Raw genomic sequence first — 16,318 nt, 5'->3', positions numbered from 1 at the left:
ACATGTACCATTTTGTTTATGTTTTTATTGTCTACTTTCTCTCTCTAGAATCTAAGTTACATGAGCACAGTGTCCTAATCTGTCTTGTTTACAGCTAGATCCTCAGTGTCAAACCAGGTGCCTGATACATTATAAAGACACTCAGAAAATATTTGTTGCACAAGTGAATGAAAATACTGTTAATTTTGCCTGACCGTGGTGGTGCAATGGATAGAGCATAGACCTGGGATGCTGAGGTCCCAGGTTCAAAACCCCAAGGTCGCCGGCTTGAGTGTGGGATTATAGACATGATCCCATGGTCTCTGGCTTAAGCCCAAAGGTCACTGGCTTCAAGCCCAAGGTCACTGGCTTGAGCAAGGCGTCAAAACACGTGTGAGAAACAATCAATGAACAACTAAAGTGATACAACTACGAGTTGATGCTTCTCATCTCTCTCCCTTCCTATCTGTTTGTCTCCCTCTCTTGATTTCTCACTAAAATATACATATATATATATATGTAGTTTTCAAATTTGTACACTTATTCATCAAATATTTATTGGTGATAAAACCCAGACACATCTCTGCCCTCTGGAACTTATTACAGTGGGAGACTGACATTGAATAAATAACCACACAAAGTAAATAGTTTCAAACTGATAAGAGCTTTGAAAGTAAAGTACAAGTAGCGGTGAGAGCATTCAACAGGTGATCTGACTCAGTCTGGGGTGGAGTAGTAAGGCCAGGCTTTCTAGGAGGCTAGTTGAGCTGATAGCTGAAGGATTAGTTGGCTAGCTGGGTTGAGGAAGGTAGGTGGGGGTAGATGGACAGCATCAGGCATAGAGAGCAGAGTGTACAAAGGCACTTCGGTAGGAAGTAGGTTTCTGAAACAGAGAGATGCCAGTGTGGCTGAAGTGGATCTGGTAAGCCATGGTAAGGCATCGGCCAAATCTAGTGGAGCAACAGGAGCAAGGGAGTGCCATTGGAAGACATTAAGGATGTTCAACAGGAGGTGACAACATCTAAGTTTGTTTTAAAAAAAAAGTTACTTTTAGAGACTAGATTTTAGAATAAGAAAGGAAACACACCTGACCTGTGGTGGCGCAGTGGATAAACTGTTGACCTTGAATGCTGAGGTCGCCAGTTCAAAACCCTGGGCTTGCCAAGTCAAGGCACATATGACAAGCAACCAGTGAACAACTAAAGGAAGCAACTCTGAATTGATACTTCTTGTTCTTTGCTCCCCTCCTCTCTCTGTAACATCGGTAAATAGAGTTGTTGTGGGTTGTTTTTTTTTATAGAGACAGAGACAGAGAGAGGGATAGACAGGAATGGAGAGAGATGAGAAGCATCAATCATCAGTTTTTCGTTGTGACACCTTAGTTGTTCATTGATTGCTTTCTCATATGTGCCTTGACCACGGGCCTTCAGCAGACCGAGTAACCCCTTGCTCAAGCCAGCGACCTTGGGTCCAAGCTGGTGAGCTTTGCTCAAACCAGAAGAGCCCACGCTCAAGCTGGCAACCTCAGGGTCTCAAACCTGGGTCCTCCGCATCCTAGTCCAACGCTCTATCCACTGCGCCACCGCCACCGCCTGGTCAGGCTAAATGAAGTCTTAAAAAAAAAAAAGAGGGAGGGGGGTGTAGGGTGATCCGTTTGGAGGAAGTTGCAGTGTCCAGGCAAGAGGTGATGGTGGCTTGGCCTGAGGTGGTGGCAGTGAGCTTGGATATATATACTTAAGTAATGAGAAATAACAAGGAGTTTTAAAGCAGGAAAGCACTTTATTTATTTATTTCCTTATTTTCCAAGTTGAGAGGAAGGGAGATAGAGAGACGGTCTCCTACATGTGCTGAAACTGGGTTCCACCTGGCAACCCCCATCTGGGGCGGACGCTCTGCCCATCAGGGCCATGCTTGCAACCGAGTCCTTTTTGGTGCCAGAGGCTTCATAATGCCATCCTCAGCACCCGAGGCCAATGTGCTCACACCCCAGCCATGGCTGTGGGAGAAGAGACAGAGAGAAGCACAGACAGGAAGAGAGAGAGATGAAAAGCATCACTTCTTCACTGCAGTACCTTAGTTGTTCATTGATTGCTTTCTCACATGTGCCTTGACTGGGGGGCTCCAGCTGAGCCAGTGACCTTGGGATCGTGTCAATGATCCTGTGCTCTAGGCAGCAACCTTGGGGTTTCTTTTCTTTTTTTAAATTTTATTTAATGATTTTTAGATGGGGGGAGAGAGAAAAAGAGAGGAGAAGCAGGAAGCATCAACTTGTACTAGTTGCTTCCTGTATGTGCTTTGACAGGTCAAGCCCAAGGTTTCGAAGCCACAACCTCAGCATTCCAGGTCAATGCTTTTTATCCATGGTACCACCACAGGTCAGACTCTCTCTCTCTTTTTCTTTAAGTGAGATGAGGGGAGATAGTGAAACAGACTCCCACATGCACCCCCACCGGGATCCACCCAGCAAACCCTCCAATCAGCATAGCTATTTTTTGCGCCTGAGACTGACTGGCTCAGACAGAGAGCCATCCTCAGCATCGGGAACCATGCACTCAAACCAATGGAGCCACTGGCTGCGGGAGTGGAAGAGGGAGAGAAGGGGCAGAAGAAGGAGGAGAGAGGCAGATGGTCACTTCTCTTATGTGCCCTGATGAGGAATGGAACCTGGGATGTCCATTCACTGGGCAACACTATCCACTGAGCCCCCACAAGTCAGGTGCCTTTAATATGTTTATTGGATACAAGAAGGAAAGACCTACTGAGAAATGTTTGAGAGGGAAGAACAAAAATTGGAAATGCTAGAGAGTTGAGGGCGTAAAGAAAAGAGAAAAATGAAACAAGAGAAAGAATGGTGTGTGAACCTGAGAGATGTGACAAGGTGGGAGGAAAGAAAGATTGGGAGAAAACTGAGTAAGAAGATGCAAAGAAAATTGGTGATGCTGGACTCCAAGGGGGCTGGAGGCAGGTAGGGTACAAAGGTAGACCCAGAGGCGAATGAAATAGGAAGTGGGAGAGGCAGGGAAGGGGAGACGGTAAACGAAGAAGTGAGTGAATGGGGGATGCTGGGAAAAGATATCCAGAGGAAAGATGGGGTAATAGTTTGCGGAGAGTGAGAGAAGAAACCTGGGGGTGAGGTGGGAGTATGAGGGCTGAAGCGAAGGTCACATTAGAGCCAGATGTTAGGGAGGACAGAGAAGGTGGGAGAGCGCCGGGAAATAGGTAGGTCCAAGCTCAGAGGGAAAGTGTGTATTGACTGGGGAGAGGGCAGAAGAGAAAAAGTGGGACGGCAAGTTTGGAAAGACTCCAAGGGAGGGAATGAGGGGTGTGGCCAAGGCTGCAATGGAGTTCTAGCCCCGTCCTCTCTGATGGCTTCTAGTCTCAATGGTTTCTTCCGTTACAAGGACCTGTGATGGGGGACGGGACAGCGACAGCCAGGTGTAGGGTGCTGAGGGCTTAGGCATTAAGTCATGCCAGGGATTTGAACGGAGGGGGCCAAGAAGATGGAGGGTCACGCCTGAAAGCCAGGAACCTGCTGGAGGGCAGGGTAGGAGGGCAACGGACAGCAGAGGGGGCGGTGGCTCCAACACGGCTGCTGCAGGGAGAGATCTGAGGAATGGAGCCAGGACACCTGAAGGTGGGGTCGGCTAGAATAGGAGACAGAAGAAAAAGGAGTAGAGCAGAAGATGGGGGGAGAGAAGGGAGCAAAAAAGAGCGCTTAGAGTGGAAGCTGAGTCCCTGCAGGGAAGGGCGGAGGAGGGCGGAGCGAAGGCTGGCCAGGGGCGTACCTGGCGCACCTGTTGGGGAGAGAGGAAGGGGCATCGTGGCGCCCGAGCGAAGTCCAGTGCGGAGGGGCTGACTTCCGAGAAGCCTCCGCCCGCTCCTCGCCTGCGGTCAAAGACCCACAAGCGAAGGGGCGTGACCCTGGTGCTCAGGTTTCTTCCTCCACACCTGGGAGAGGAGGGGTGGGGGCCAGGACTTCCGGCCCAGGTGAGTGTCCCTTTGGTGACGTCAGGTCACCCTTGGCCGCCCCTCCGGTTCCGCTCCTCCTTGGGCTCCCAGTGCCCGCCGGGGCGCGCCCCTGACGCCCTACATATACTCAGGTGCGCGGCACCTGTCCGCCCGCATCTGCCTGCTCACTGCTGCTCTCATCTCCGCTTCGGGCCGACAGCTCAGGGTGCTTTGGGGACTTCCAGCCCCCAGGATCGCGCCCATAGCGCCCCTCCACCTTTTGTTAGGGTAGCGTCGCCGGGAGCGCCGGAGGGAGCGGCCTGGCCTTCGGGGACCGCCTTTGTCGGCCACCAGTCTTCCGGGCGTAGCCAGTCCCCTCTGCTGGGAGACCCTCGCCCCGCCGGAGGGGCGATTTGTATTTACTTCAGGTGATAAGAAATTTGCAGTCACTCGACCAAAAACTTTTTTCTCTCATTGGGCTACTTAGAACTTCACCCCAAGTTGTCTTGTGGGGTCGCCCCTCGAAGTTTGTTTTACTGCAGAAGCGCCCAGTCTTTTTCTGAGGGCAGAATGGCCAACTCGGGCCTGCAGCTGCTGGGCTTCTCCATGGCCCTGCTGGGCTGGGTGGGCCTGGTGGCGTGCACCGCCATTCCGCAGTGGCAGATGAGCTCGTACGCGGGCGACAACATCATCACGGCCCAGGCCATGTACAAGGGGCTGTGGATGGACTGCATCACTCAGAGCACGGGAGTGATGAGCTGCAAAATGTACGACTCCGTGCTCGCCCTGCCGGGTAAGGCCGCGAGATCGACGGGGCGGACGCGCCCAGGGCCGAGGTCACCGGGTGGGGTGTGAGGCAGGGCCGGGGCCGCGCGGCCTGACGTCTTGGGTTGCCCGGGAGCCGGCGAGGAGAGGAGGGCGAGGGCCCGGGAGCGGTCGGGGCCGGACAGTGCGGCTGGCCCTAGCGCACCGGGGTTCTGGCGACTGCACGTAGGCCCGCACGCGGCCGGCTGCACCCCTCTCCCACCCCCAGCTCCTCAGGGGTGACCGGGTCCTGGGCCGGGGTCTCTTCTCCCCTACCGTCCTAGGCTGGCAGTGGCTTCCCCCACTCCCGCCCTTTTCTCTGGGACAAAGGGTGGCGCGGGTAGGAGGCCGCGGGGTAGGCGGAGGAGCAGTGCGCTCTTGTCAGATGTGGGCAGACGCCTGCGGCCTCTAATCTTATCGGCCGATTAGACGAAGCCACAACCACTATGTCCTCGATAGATAGCAGGGTCAGAACCGGGACGGGGGCCGTTGTCTGCGGCCTGAGTGGAGCCTCCAGCCGCGGCCTCCGCTGCTCCCTTTCACCCTTCCCCCTACCCCGGGCAGTTTCATCGAAACCTGGGCGCCCCGGGCGGGTCCGAGAGCAGAGATTGGGCGGGGCGGAGCTGGGATCCACCCAAAACCGGCCAGGGACTTGGACGTCGAGGACATCTCAGGCCGGCGGTGGGCGGCTGGAAGGCTGGAGCCGTCTGAGGGCTGCCTGCACTTCCTGCAATGAAAGTGCTATTCCCATCCCCCCAGCGGCCATTCAGGCCACTCGAGCCCTAATGGTGGTATCCCTGGTGCTGGGCTTACTAGCCATGTTCGTGGCAACGATGGGCATGAAGTGCACACGCTGTGGGGGAGATGACAAAGCGAAGAAGGCCCGTATAGCCATGACTGGAGGCATCATTTTTATTGTGGCAGGTGAGTCACAGGTTCAAGGTGGCCCCAAGAGCTCTGAGGAATGATACTGGGCAAGGTGCGGGTTTGGGGGGCCCACGCTATCTGAATCCTCATTCTCTCTCCAGGTCTTGCTGCTTTGATAGCTTGCTCCTGGTATGGCCACATGATTATCACAGACTTCTATAACCCTTTGGTCCCCATGAATGTTAAGTAAGTATGGGAATCCTGCTTCCTAAGGGGAAAGGTTTGGAGGTCGGGAGAGGCAGGCCAGCTTCTGAACCCAATCAATCTCATCTCTCCACAGGTATGAGTTTGGCCCTGCCATCTTCATTGGCTGGGCAGGATCTGCTCTGGCCCTCTTGGGAGGTGCACTGCTCTCTTGTTCCTGTCCTGGGAATGAGAGCAAAGCTGGGTACCGTGCACCCCGCTCCTATTCTCAGCCCAACTCTGCCAAGGAGTATGTGTGACCTGGGGCTCCCTTGCCCCAGCCTGGCAGCCTATGAGTGTGCCCAGACTCTTGAAAGGACCTGGGGCAGAGAGCTCAGCCCATGGGCAGGATGTGCAAAAGCCATAGGTCACTCCAGCCCTGCACACCATGTGCAGTTCCCTGGGGGCTGGGTGGGGGAGACCAAAGAGGGGTGTTTTTTGTACAGTAATAAAAAGTATGTTTTGGAAAGTAGGCTCTTTTTTCCCCCTTCAGGGCTTTGCTTTCTTCCTACTAGGATCCTCGCAGGGAGCCTGGAACCTAAAGTACACCTATGTCAGCTAAAGACAAAACCATTGAGCACCAATGGCGTACCAAGCCATCCCTGTTCTACCATTTCACTGGTATCCAAGCCACAAGGACTGCTGACTCTAGAAGACCTAGGTGTTTGGTTTTTCTCATTCATTCCCAACCTTGAGTCCCTCCCACTCCCAACTCTTGCTTAAATAGCTGCTTTAGACTTTCTTTTTTCATTAAAAACAAAAACTTTTATTAGGATTGGTGGGTGGATTTCCTAGTCTCTCGTCTCCTCTGCTCCCATTCTACTTTTTATCCTGACTGGATGCTGCTCCCTGGCTCATGGGTTATAAGGCAGGGTCTCTAGAAACATAGGAAACAAAACAAGGCAGGATTAGGTAAGGTCAACTCGAACAAGAGGAGGATGGTTATGGGCCCAAGGTCTCCCGACCTCTCCTCAATTACAATCGTCAAATATCTAGGTCATCATCTGGGTCTTCCTGGTCCAGGTCATCATAAGCATCTGGCTCATAGAAGATGTGGCTGGTAGCCTGGCTCAGACCACGGCGCAATAGAGCATGCTGTCTGAGAGACAAGAGAAGAGTTGGTGTTAGTGAAGGTGGGTAGTAGGGGTCCTGTCTGAATACCCTGAACCTGGCGACTTTGACTCTTTGTTCTCCGTGTTTTGGTCCAAGTCTCTTCCTCTGATTTCCTGATTTAGTTAGTACTGAGGCACCATTTGGTACTGGAATACTCTTATACTGCTCTCTTAATAAAACTGAGTCTTATTCTTAGAAGCTTGAGAGCAAGGCTCCTGCCATTGTCTTGCTTCATCCACCCACACACTGGGCACAGTAACAGGCATCTACTAAGCCTCCATTAACCTTCCCCATGTAGCTTCCTGTCCTAGTACTGTTACCTGGATAGAAGGCCACTTCCCCAGGGTCTGGTCTGGCTCAGCCTAAACTCAAGATTGCTCTGGGGACAACTATGGAGCTAGGACCCAAGGCTGTAATGAAAAGAAAAGAGACAAAGGCTCTTTGCCTTTGTTGAGGTATGGATGGGTAGAGAACCACTCCCAGACTTGGCTCTAGAGACGGACTTCAACCCCTATAAAGTCTGAGAGGTTAATCAATAACTTGTTGCCCCACCTCTCAGGCCCAGATGCTGGGCTCTACTCAGCGACCCAGGCACAGAGGGCACAAACTTACTTTTCAGAGCTGAACTGAAAGGGAAGGGTCAGGCTATCTTTGGCTTCCTTCTCTTTCTTGGACAGGTGCAGGTTAAAGGTCAAGTGAGTACTGAGATCCACCTGTAGGTACAAGGGATGCTGCCACTCTGCCCAATCCCTGTAATTTCTGACCCCACCCCCACCCCCTGCAATTTTTATTTTTTGCCAGGCCTGGGCACTTAGATACCGGGGATGTGTAAGCATCTGCATGGGGCTGAGACTTTAGGGGAGACACCCCTTGGAGATCCAGGCTAAAGTCAGGCAGGATGGAGAACCATTGAGTCTGGGAAAAGAAAGAACAGTATTAAGAGTATCAAAGTTGCCTGACCAGGAAGTGGAGCAGTGGATAGGGTGTCAGATTGGGATGTGGAGGACCCAGGTTCGAGACCCCAAGGTCGCTAGCTTGAGCGTGGGCTCATCTCGTTTGAGCAAAGCTCACCAGCTAGAACCCAAGGTTGATGGCTTGAGCAAGGGGTCACTTGGTCTGCTGTAGCCCCCCAGTCAAGGCACATATGAGAAAGCAATCAATGAACAACTAAGGAACCAAAAGGAGAACTGTTGTTTCTCATCTCTCTCCCTTCCTGTCTGTCCCTCTCTCTAACTCTCCCTGTCTCTGCCCCCCCCCCCCAACACACACACAAAGTATCAAAGTTTTTTTCTCTCTCACTGGAGAAATCAGAACTAAAGACCTAATACCTCCAGCCCCAATCAGCTATATAACTGGCTTTCACGTCTTACTCTCCACCTCACCTCTCCTTCAAACCTCTCCATATGGACTTGTTCCTTCTCCCATATAGTAACCATTCCCAGTCTTTTCTCTTTTCCATTTCCCAGGAGGCAGTATCTCACTGGGCAAGCTCACAGGATCTGAGTTTCCCAGATTGCAAAACGGGAATAATAAACCTATCACAGGGTAGCTGTGAAGATTAAATGAGGGAAATAATAAATGAAATGATGAAAGCACAGAGAAATGCTCCATCACATCAGCTTTTTTTTTTTTTTTTTTTTTTTTTCATTTTTCTGAAGCTGGAAACAGGGAGAGACAGTCAGACAGACTCCCGCATGCGCCCGACCGGGATTCACCCGGCTCGCCCACCAGGGGCGATGCTCTGCCCATCCTGGGCGTCGCCATGTTGCGACCAGAGCCACTCTAGCGCCTGGGGCAGAGGCCACAGAGCCATCCCCAGCACCCGGGCCATCTTTGCTCCAATGGAGCCTTGGCTGCGGGAGGGGAAGAGAGACAGAGAGGAAAGTGCGGCGGAGGGGTGGAGAAGCAAATGGGCGCTTCTCCTGTGTGCCCTGGCCGGGAATCGAACCCGGGTCCTCCGCACGCTAGGCTGACGCTCTACCGCTGAGCCAACCGGCCAGGGCCCATCACATCAGCTTTTTTATTGCTCTTCCCGTCTGGCCCCTCGGTGTTTCTCCTGACCTTATGTATTGGGCGCTGTTGGGGTCTCCTATAGAGAATGCAAGCCGAGGCCTGGTCCCCTGTACCGCTCAGTGTCACCTCAGTCTGAGCAAGGGTGCTCAATGCTGCCAAGGGGCCTGGGCCATGAAGCTCTTCATGTAGTAGGCCCAGCACATGCACGTGTTCGGATGGGAAGCTGTCACCTGGAGAGGTGCAAGAAACGTAGATATAAAGGGCAGTAGGAAGCTTTCACGGCAGAGGCCAGTAATCAAATAGTGAAGACAAAAGAGAGGCAGGCCCAAATTTCATCACAGCTCTGCCACAGTCCTGACTTGCTCTGGCCAGTCTCATGGCCCCGCTTTGAGCCCATTTCAGCTCTCACTTATCACGTCCTTTCTTACTCCAATGTAAATCTGACAAAGGCATCATTCTGACTCAGTCCTCAGGAGCCACTCATGACCTGTATACAGGATGAACTGACACTTTCATCATCTGGTCCCTGCCTCATCTCTTACACACTTAATTACTTTCAGTTTTTTGAACTTGCCAAGATCCCAGCCAGTGCCTTAGATTCCCTCTCTTTTGGGGAGCAGTCACAAAGTGTTAGGCACTGCACTTTTCTATCTTTACAAAGGTCAGCATTTTTAAGTTGAACCATGTGAAATTGCCCATGTTTGACATTTGACCATATATGATCTACAAAAATGACAATTCCACACTTTATAGAAAAAATCAAAGCACTGAGAGATCAAGTCCCTGAATACAAAGCTAGAAATCTGATTCCAAAGGCCATGCTAGTACCCAGTGTACAGGGTGGGGCAAAAGTAGGTTTATAGTTGTTTGTATAAAAAATAATAATAAATAATATTACAAGAATAAAACTTTTCCCTGGCCAGATAGTACAGATGGTTAGAATATTGTCCCAATACTCCAAGGTTACCAGTTTGATCCCCAGTCAGGGCATGTATAAGAATCAATCAGCCTGACCAGGCGGTGGCGCAGTGGATAGAGCGTCGGACTGGGATGCAGAAGGACCCAGGTTCGAGACCCTGAGGTTGCCAGCTTGAGCGCAGGCTCATCTGGTTTGAGCAAAAGCTCACCAGCTTGGACCCAAGGTCGCTGGCTTGAGCAAGGGGTTACTTGGTCTGCTGAAGGCCCGCGGTCAAAGCACATATGAGAAAGCAATCAATGAACAACTAAGGTGTCGCAACGAAAAACTAATGATTGATGCTTCTCATCTCTCCGTTCCTGTCTGTCTGTCCCTGTCTATCCCTCTCTCTGACTCTCTCTCTGTAAAGAAAAAGAAAATAAAAAAAAAGCAACCAAGGACCGCATAAATAAGTGGAACAGAATAGATTTTTCTCCTCCCTAAAATAAATCAGTCAGCCAATATTAAAAAAATAATAAACTCTTGTTTCATGTATCAGAACTGTAAATCTACTTTTGTCCCTGTACTTCAATGCTAGTTCTAGTGCCATGGGCCAGGCCATATTTGCCAGGCTGATGCCTTGCTCTTTAAGACAGTTCCTTCCTTATGGTGGTACTCTGTTTATGTTCCTTCATCATCATGGCTCTTATCAGAACATCTTTTAACTGCTTGTTTACCTGTTTGTATCTTTGATGAAACTTTGAGCTCCTGGAAGACAAGGACCTGGCTACAGCTAGTCTTTATTTTCCCGTTTTCTGAAGTTGTATCTGAAACACTGTATGTATTTAAAGTTTGTTGAATAAGTAAGTAACGTAAGTAAAAAATAACTTGGAAAAGAAGAAAGTGATTGGTAGGTGGCATTACAGAGAAGTCAAGAACTAGTATACATTTCTTTAACTAGTATAAAGAGAAGGAATAAGATCCACTTGGCGACCCCTGTTATGTTTCTCCTTAGGGTGGAAAGGGGCATGTTCCTTGGCAGGGGAGATGCATGAGGGGAAGTAATGAAGGAGGGGGGTCTCACCAGGGCAGGAGTCTTTATGGCTCAGAGCATTCAGGGTCTGGCAGAGTGTGGTACAGGGAAGGTGAAGCAGCAGCCAGCTAAGTGAATCAAGAGCAATGGTGACAGGACCAGGACCTGTCCTCGTGCACATGGCTCTCAAGACTCCCAGGGGCCCCCCAGGAAGGGCATCCCCAGTCTTTGACCAGTTGAGAGGGTCTCTGAAGAAGTCATGGTAAACCAGCCTACAAAGGGAAAATAGGAGACAACATAATACTGCCCTTTTCCCCTAGTCTTTTTTTTTAATATTTATTTTTTACAGAGACAGAGAGCGAGTCAGAGAGAGGGATAGACAGGGACAGACAGACAGGAACGGAGAGAGATGAGAAGCATCAATCATTAGTTTTTCATTGCGCATTGCAACACCTTAGTTGTTCATCGATTGCTCTCATACGTGCCTTAACCGCGGGCCTTCAGCAGACCGTGTAGCCCCTTGCTGGAGTCAGCGACCTTGGGTCCAAGCTGGTGAGCTTTTGCTCAAACCAGATGAGTCCGCGCTCAAGCTGGTGACCTCAGGGTCTCGAACCTGGGTCCTCTGCATCCCAGTCCGACGCTCTATCCACTGTGCCACCGCCTGGTCAGGCCTTTTCTCCTAGTCTTGAAATTCATCCTCTGATCTCTGTGGCTCTCTCTTCTCCATTTTCACTAATATCCCATATACCAGTGAAAGGTAGTAACTTAGAAGTAGCATACAGTGATTGATTGCACAGACTCTGGCATTAGGCAGCTCTGAGCTTCAAGCTTGGGTTTTCTAATTACTAAAGGTCACTGAATTGATAAATGACTTAATCTTAGGCTTAGCTTCTTAATTTGTAAAAGAGGGAGACAAACCTCTTGACACTTAGTGCAGTGCTTGAGACATACTAAATACGTGATAAATGTTAGCCACCACCACTGTCAAATACAGTGTGTCCGTTAAGTCATGGTGCACTTTTGACCAGTCACAGGAAAGCAACAAAAGACAATGGAAAGCAACTTCCCTGGCCTCCATCTTACCTCGGGGCCAGGGAACCCTGCCGGGCGGGATGCGCTCTACTCAATAAAGCTTTTTATTTTTCCACCAAAAAAAAAAAAAAAAAAAGAAGATGATGGAAATGTGAAATCTGCACCAAATAAAAGGAAAACCCTCCCAGTTTCTGTAGGATGATGTGGCAGCATGTGCGCATGCTCAGATGATGACGTAACACCGTGTATACAGCGGAGCAGCCCACAGCCATGCCAGTCGAGATGTGGACGGTACAGAGGAACGTTCACTGTGTTCTGTGGCTCGCTAAATTCAAATCCGTGACCAAAGTGCAACATGAATATTGGTGCGTTTATAACGAAGCACCACCACATAGGAATAACGTTACTCGGTGGGATAAGCAGTTGAAGGAAACCGGCAGTTTGGTGGAGAAACCCCGTTCTGGTAGGCCATCAGTCAGTGACAAGTCTGTAGAGGCTATACGGGATAGCTACCTAAGGAGCCCTAAAAAATCTGTGCATGAGCCCACATCGAACCGCACTGAATAGGTATGAAACTGGGAGAGTTTTCCTTTTATTTGGTACAGATTTCACATTTCTATCGTCTTTTGTTGCTTTCCTGTGACCCGTCAAAAGTACACCATGACTTTACGGAAACACTGTATATCCTGAGTGGTGTCTAAAGTGTGTTATTCTCTGGATGAATAAACAGAAAGGAAAGAACATGAGACATGGTTCCAGCCTGTAGAACACCTTAGCAAAGGTCAAGAATTAAGTTATGGCCTGATCAGTGGTGGTGCAGTGGATAGTGTTGACCTGGGACGCTGAGGACCCATGTTCAAAACCCCAAGATCATCAGCTTGAGTATGGACTCATCTAGCTTGAGCATAGAATCATAGACATGACCCCATGGTCACTGGCTTGACCTCAAAGGTTGCTGGCCTGAGTATGGAGTCACTGGTTTGGTGGGAATACCCCCGCTCCCATCAAGGTGCATATGAAAAAGCAATCAATGAACAATTAAAGTGGTGCAACTATGAGTTGGTGCTTCTCATCTCTCTCTCTTCCAGTCTCTCACTATAAAAAAAAAAAAAAGAAAATTAAAAAAGAATTTTTAGCCTGACCAGATGGTGGCGCAGTGGATAGAGCATCGGACTGGGATGCGGAAGGACCCAGGTTCGAGACCCCGAGGTCACCAGTTTGAGCGCAGGCTCATCTGGTTTGAGCAAAAGCCTACAGCTTGAACCCAAGGTTGCTGGCTCCAGCAAGGGGTTACTTAGTCTGCTGAAGGCCCATAGTCAAGGCACATATGAGAAAGCAATCAATGAACAACTAAGGTGTTGCAACACGCAATGGAAAACTAATGATTGATGCTTCTCATCTCTCTCCGTTCCTGTCTGTCTGTCTCTGTCTATCCCTCTCTCTGACTCACTCCCTGTCTCTGTAAAAAAAAAAAAAAAAAAAAAGGTTTTAGCCTGACCAGGTGGTGGCGCAGTGGATAGAGTGTCGGACTGGGATTCAGAGGACCCAGGTTCGAGACCCCGAGGTCGCCAGCTTGAGCACGGGCTCATCTGGTTTGAGCAAAAACCCATCAGCTTGCCCTGGCCGGTTGGCTCAGTGGTAGAGCGTCAGCTTGGTGTGTGGGAGTCACGGGTTCAATTCCCAGCCAGGGCACACAGGAGAAGCGCCCATCTGCTTCTCCACCCTTCCCCCTCTCCTTCCTCTCTGTCTCACTCTTCCCCTCCCACAGGTGAGGCTCCATTGGAGCAAAGTTGGCCTGGGCGGGGAGGATGGCTCTGTGGCCTCTGCCTCAGGCGCTAAAATGGCTCTGATTGCGGCAGAGCATCGCCCCCTGGTGGGCAAGCCGGGTGGTCCCGGTCAGGCGCATGCAGGAGTTCGTCTGCCTCCCGGTTTACAACTTAAGAAAAATACAAAACAAACAAACAAACAAAAAAAAACCCACCAGCTTGAACCCAAGGTCGCTGGCTCGAGCAAGGGGTTACTCAGTCTCCTAAAGGCCCGTGGTCAAGGCACGTATGAGAAAGCAATCAATGAACAACTAAGGTGTTGCAACGTGCAATGAAAAAGTAATGATGGATGTTTCTCATCTCTCTCCGTTCCTGTCTGTCTGTCCCTGTCTAGCCCGCTCTCTGACTCATTCTCTGTCTCTGTAAAAAATAAATAAATAAAATTTTTTTTTAAAAAAAGAATTTTTATATATTGGTTTTACAGGCGAGTGGGGAGGGAAGAGTAAGTACCGACACATAGTTGCTTCACTTTAGTTGTTCATTGTTTGCTTGTTGCTTGTCGTATTCGCCTTAAACAGGCAAGCCCAGGATTTCCAACCAGCAACCTCAGCATCCCAGGTCCATGCTCTATCCACTGCACAACCACAGGACAGGATGAAGTAATCCTTTTTTTTAGCATGTGCAGGAGAGAGCAAGAGAGAGATGGACAAGACAGGGACAGACAGGAAGGGAGAGGGATGAGGAGCATCAACTTGTAGTTACAGAATTTTAGTTGTTCATTGATTGCTTTCTCACATGTGCCTTCATGGGGAGGGGCGCTTCAGCTGAGCCAGTGACCATGAGGTCATGTCTATGATCTCACATTCGAGCTGGTGACCTGGTGACCTCAGGGTTTCGAACCTGGGTTCTCCACGTCCCAGTACGACACTCTATCCACTGCGCCACTGCCTGGTCAGGCTCTCATTCTAGTTAAAAAAAAAATTTTTTTTATTGATTTAAAAAAGAGAGAGACAGGAATATATAGAGAGAGGAGATGAGAAGCATCAACTCCTACTGCATCACTTTAGTTGTTCATAGATTGCTTCTCATATGTGCCTTGACCAAGGGGGCTCTGCTCAAGCCAGCGATACTGGCGTCATGTGGGTGATCCTGCACTCGAGCTGGTGACCAGGGACCTCAGCGTCCCAGGCCAATGCTCTATCCACTGTGCCAACACCAGCCAGGCTGTCTCATTTTATAATCTCTACATTGGAGTCTCCAAATACCACTTACTCTTACTAATTCTCACTTCCTGAAAAACCCATATCCATTCATTCAATAAATAAGTAGCTGCTACTCAGAACATACCAGGTTCTGAGCTTGTTGCTGTAAAGGGAATTCCTTAGCAATAGAGGTTCCACATTCAATTAAGTCTCTTCCCTTCGTACTTACTGGCTGTTGATACTGGAGTCAAAACCTTCTCGAAACTCTTCCTCGCTCACTTCACAGCCCAGGATGTGAACCTGCTCTCCACTGAGGAATATAGGAGGCAGAATGTCAAAGAGTGGGGCCCAGGCTTCCTTCCCGGGGAGGACAGGAAGCAGCTGGGGGTTACTCACGACAGCGCTGATTTCTTGATAAGCGCCTTCAAGAGACTGCGCCCCTCCCACTCCACAGAGTCTGGGGAGAGTGAGGGACGGATAAACAGCATGAGATCGGAGGTTCCCGCCTTCACAAACCCGTTTCAATCTCCACCCCTACCCTGTCACCCTCACCACGAAGAAGTACCAGGCCGCCAAGAGCCAACAGAGACTCCATCTCCAAATGCGGTCCCCACCCTATTCCGACGCCCTCTGATGGCGTCACGACTGGCTGTCCGCCCCCCCCCCAGGGGAGGGGAGGGGCATCCACGGTTCCTCCCACCACTAAAACCTGGCATAATCTAGAATGAGAATTGATTATGTTCAATCTTCTCAGGGCAGGTCACGCAAAGGGGCTCCTCCCGTGCACTGGCGCACATACGTACGGAGGACGCTCCTCTCCGCATTTTTACCGCGGCTAGGACGGGAGGGGCGGTTAGGGGAATTGTCGATGGGAGGGGGAAACGGACGCACGATCCCATCCCGCCGAACTCGGGGTCAATAACGTCACCCCGCCCCTTTCACCCCGTTAGAGGCGGGGCCTACTTCGCTCCGGGTCCTGCCTCATCGCCGCCTTCCGCGCGTGCGCCGTACTACGGCCTTGTTCGGGGCACACACCACTTTCCTTATCTCCACCCCCGTAGGCCGAGTGGGGAGCATTAGTCTCGGTGAAGTGAATACACGTCACCACCGGAAGTCGTGTCAGAAGGGAAGAGGAGGGTGGGAGAAAGGAGGAGGGAGGCCTTTGGGTGGTAAAATGGCGCCTGTCAGAGTGGGAAATCCAGCTGTAGAAACTGCAGCCCCGGTTCCCAGCGGCTAAGGCGCCTCCGACCTCGGGGAGGGGGAGGCCGCTCCGGTTCAGCCATCCGCGCCCTTCGGCTCCCCCTCCCCCTCCTCGCATCTTCGCTCGGCCGGCCCGATCTCCACCGGCGCGGCCCTTTGCGCGCCGCTGTCCCCTCCCGCCCCTTTGCCGCGAGCAGCCCCCTAGCGCGCCTGCGCAGCGGGC

At 50.8% G+C, this 16,318-nt stretch overlaps 2 protein-coding genes across 8 annotated transcripts; one reads left to right on the top strand and one right to left on the bottom strand.

Moving 5' to 3' along the window:
- The first annotated feature begins 4,010 nt into the window (after positions 1-4,010).
- On the top strand, positions 4,011-6,310 carry CLDN7 (claudin 7). Its single transcript, XM_066364715.1, has 4 exons — positions 4,011-4,720; positions 5,491-5,655; positions 5,760-5,844; positions 5,939-6,310. Exons 1-4 carry the CDS (start codon positions 4,498-4,500, stop codon positions 6,099-6,101), a joined length of 636 nt encoding a protein of 211 aa, XP_066220812.1. The 5' UTR covers positions 4,011-4,497; the 3' UTR covers positions 6,102-6,310.
- A 26-nt stretch (positions 6,311-6,336) lies between these two features.
- On the bottom strand, positions 6,337-16,219 carry ELP5 (elongator acetyltransferase complex subunit 5). Of its 7 annotated transcripts, XM_066364707.1 has the most exons (9): positions 15,859-16,213; positions 15,292-15,352; positions 15,125-15,205; positions 10,947-11,167; positions 9,016-9,197; positions 7,774-7,869; positions 7,567-7,667; positions 6,821-6,940; positions 6,337-6,718 (listed from the first exon to the last, which is right to left on the bottom strand). In XM_066364707.1, the coding sequence occupies exons 1-8, from the start codon at positions 16,211-16,213 to the stop codon at positions 6,826-6,828; spliced, it is 1,212 nt and encodes a 403-aa protein (XP_066220804.1). In that variant the 3' UTR covers positions 6,337-6,718; positions 6,821-6,825. The 7 variants fall into 7 exon arrangements, 6 of the variants coding, with proteins under 6 accessions (XP_066220804.1, XP_066220803.1, XP_066220805.1 ...); XM_066364706.1 differs by having other exon boundaries at positions 6,337-6,940; XM_066364708.1 differs by having other exon boundaries at positions 6,337-6,940; positions 9,094-9,197.
- Positions 16,220-16,318: the final 99 nt, after the last annotated feature.

Source organism: Saccopteryx leptura, chromosome 2, assembly GCF_036850995.1.
Source record: "Saccopteryx leptura isolate mSacLep1 chromosome 2, mSacLep1_pri_phased_curated, whole genome shotgun sequence".
Classification (NCBI taxonomy): Eukaryota; Metazoa; Chordata; class Mammalia; order Chiroptera; family Emballonuridae; genus Saccopteryx; species Saccopteryx leptura.
The sequence above is the reverse complement of the archived record's forward strand: the minus strand, read 5'-3'. Positions and strand labels throughout refer to the sequence as shown.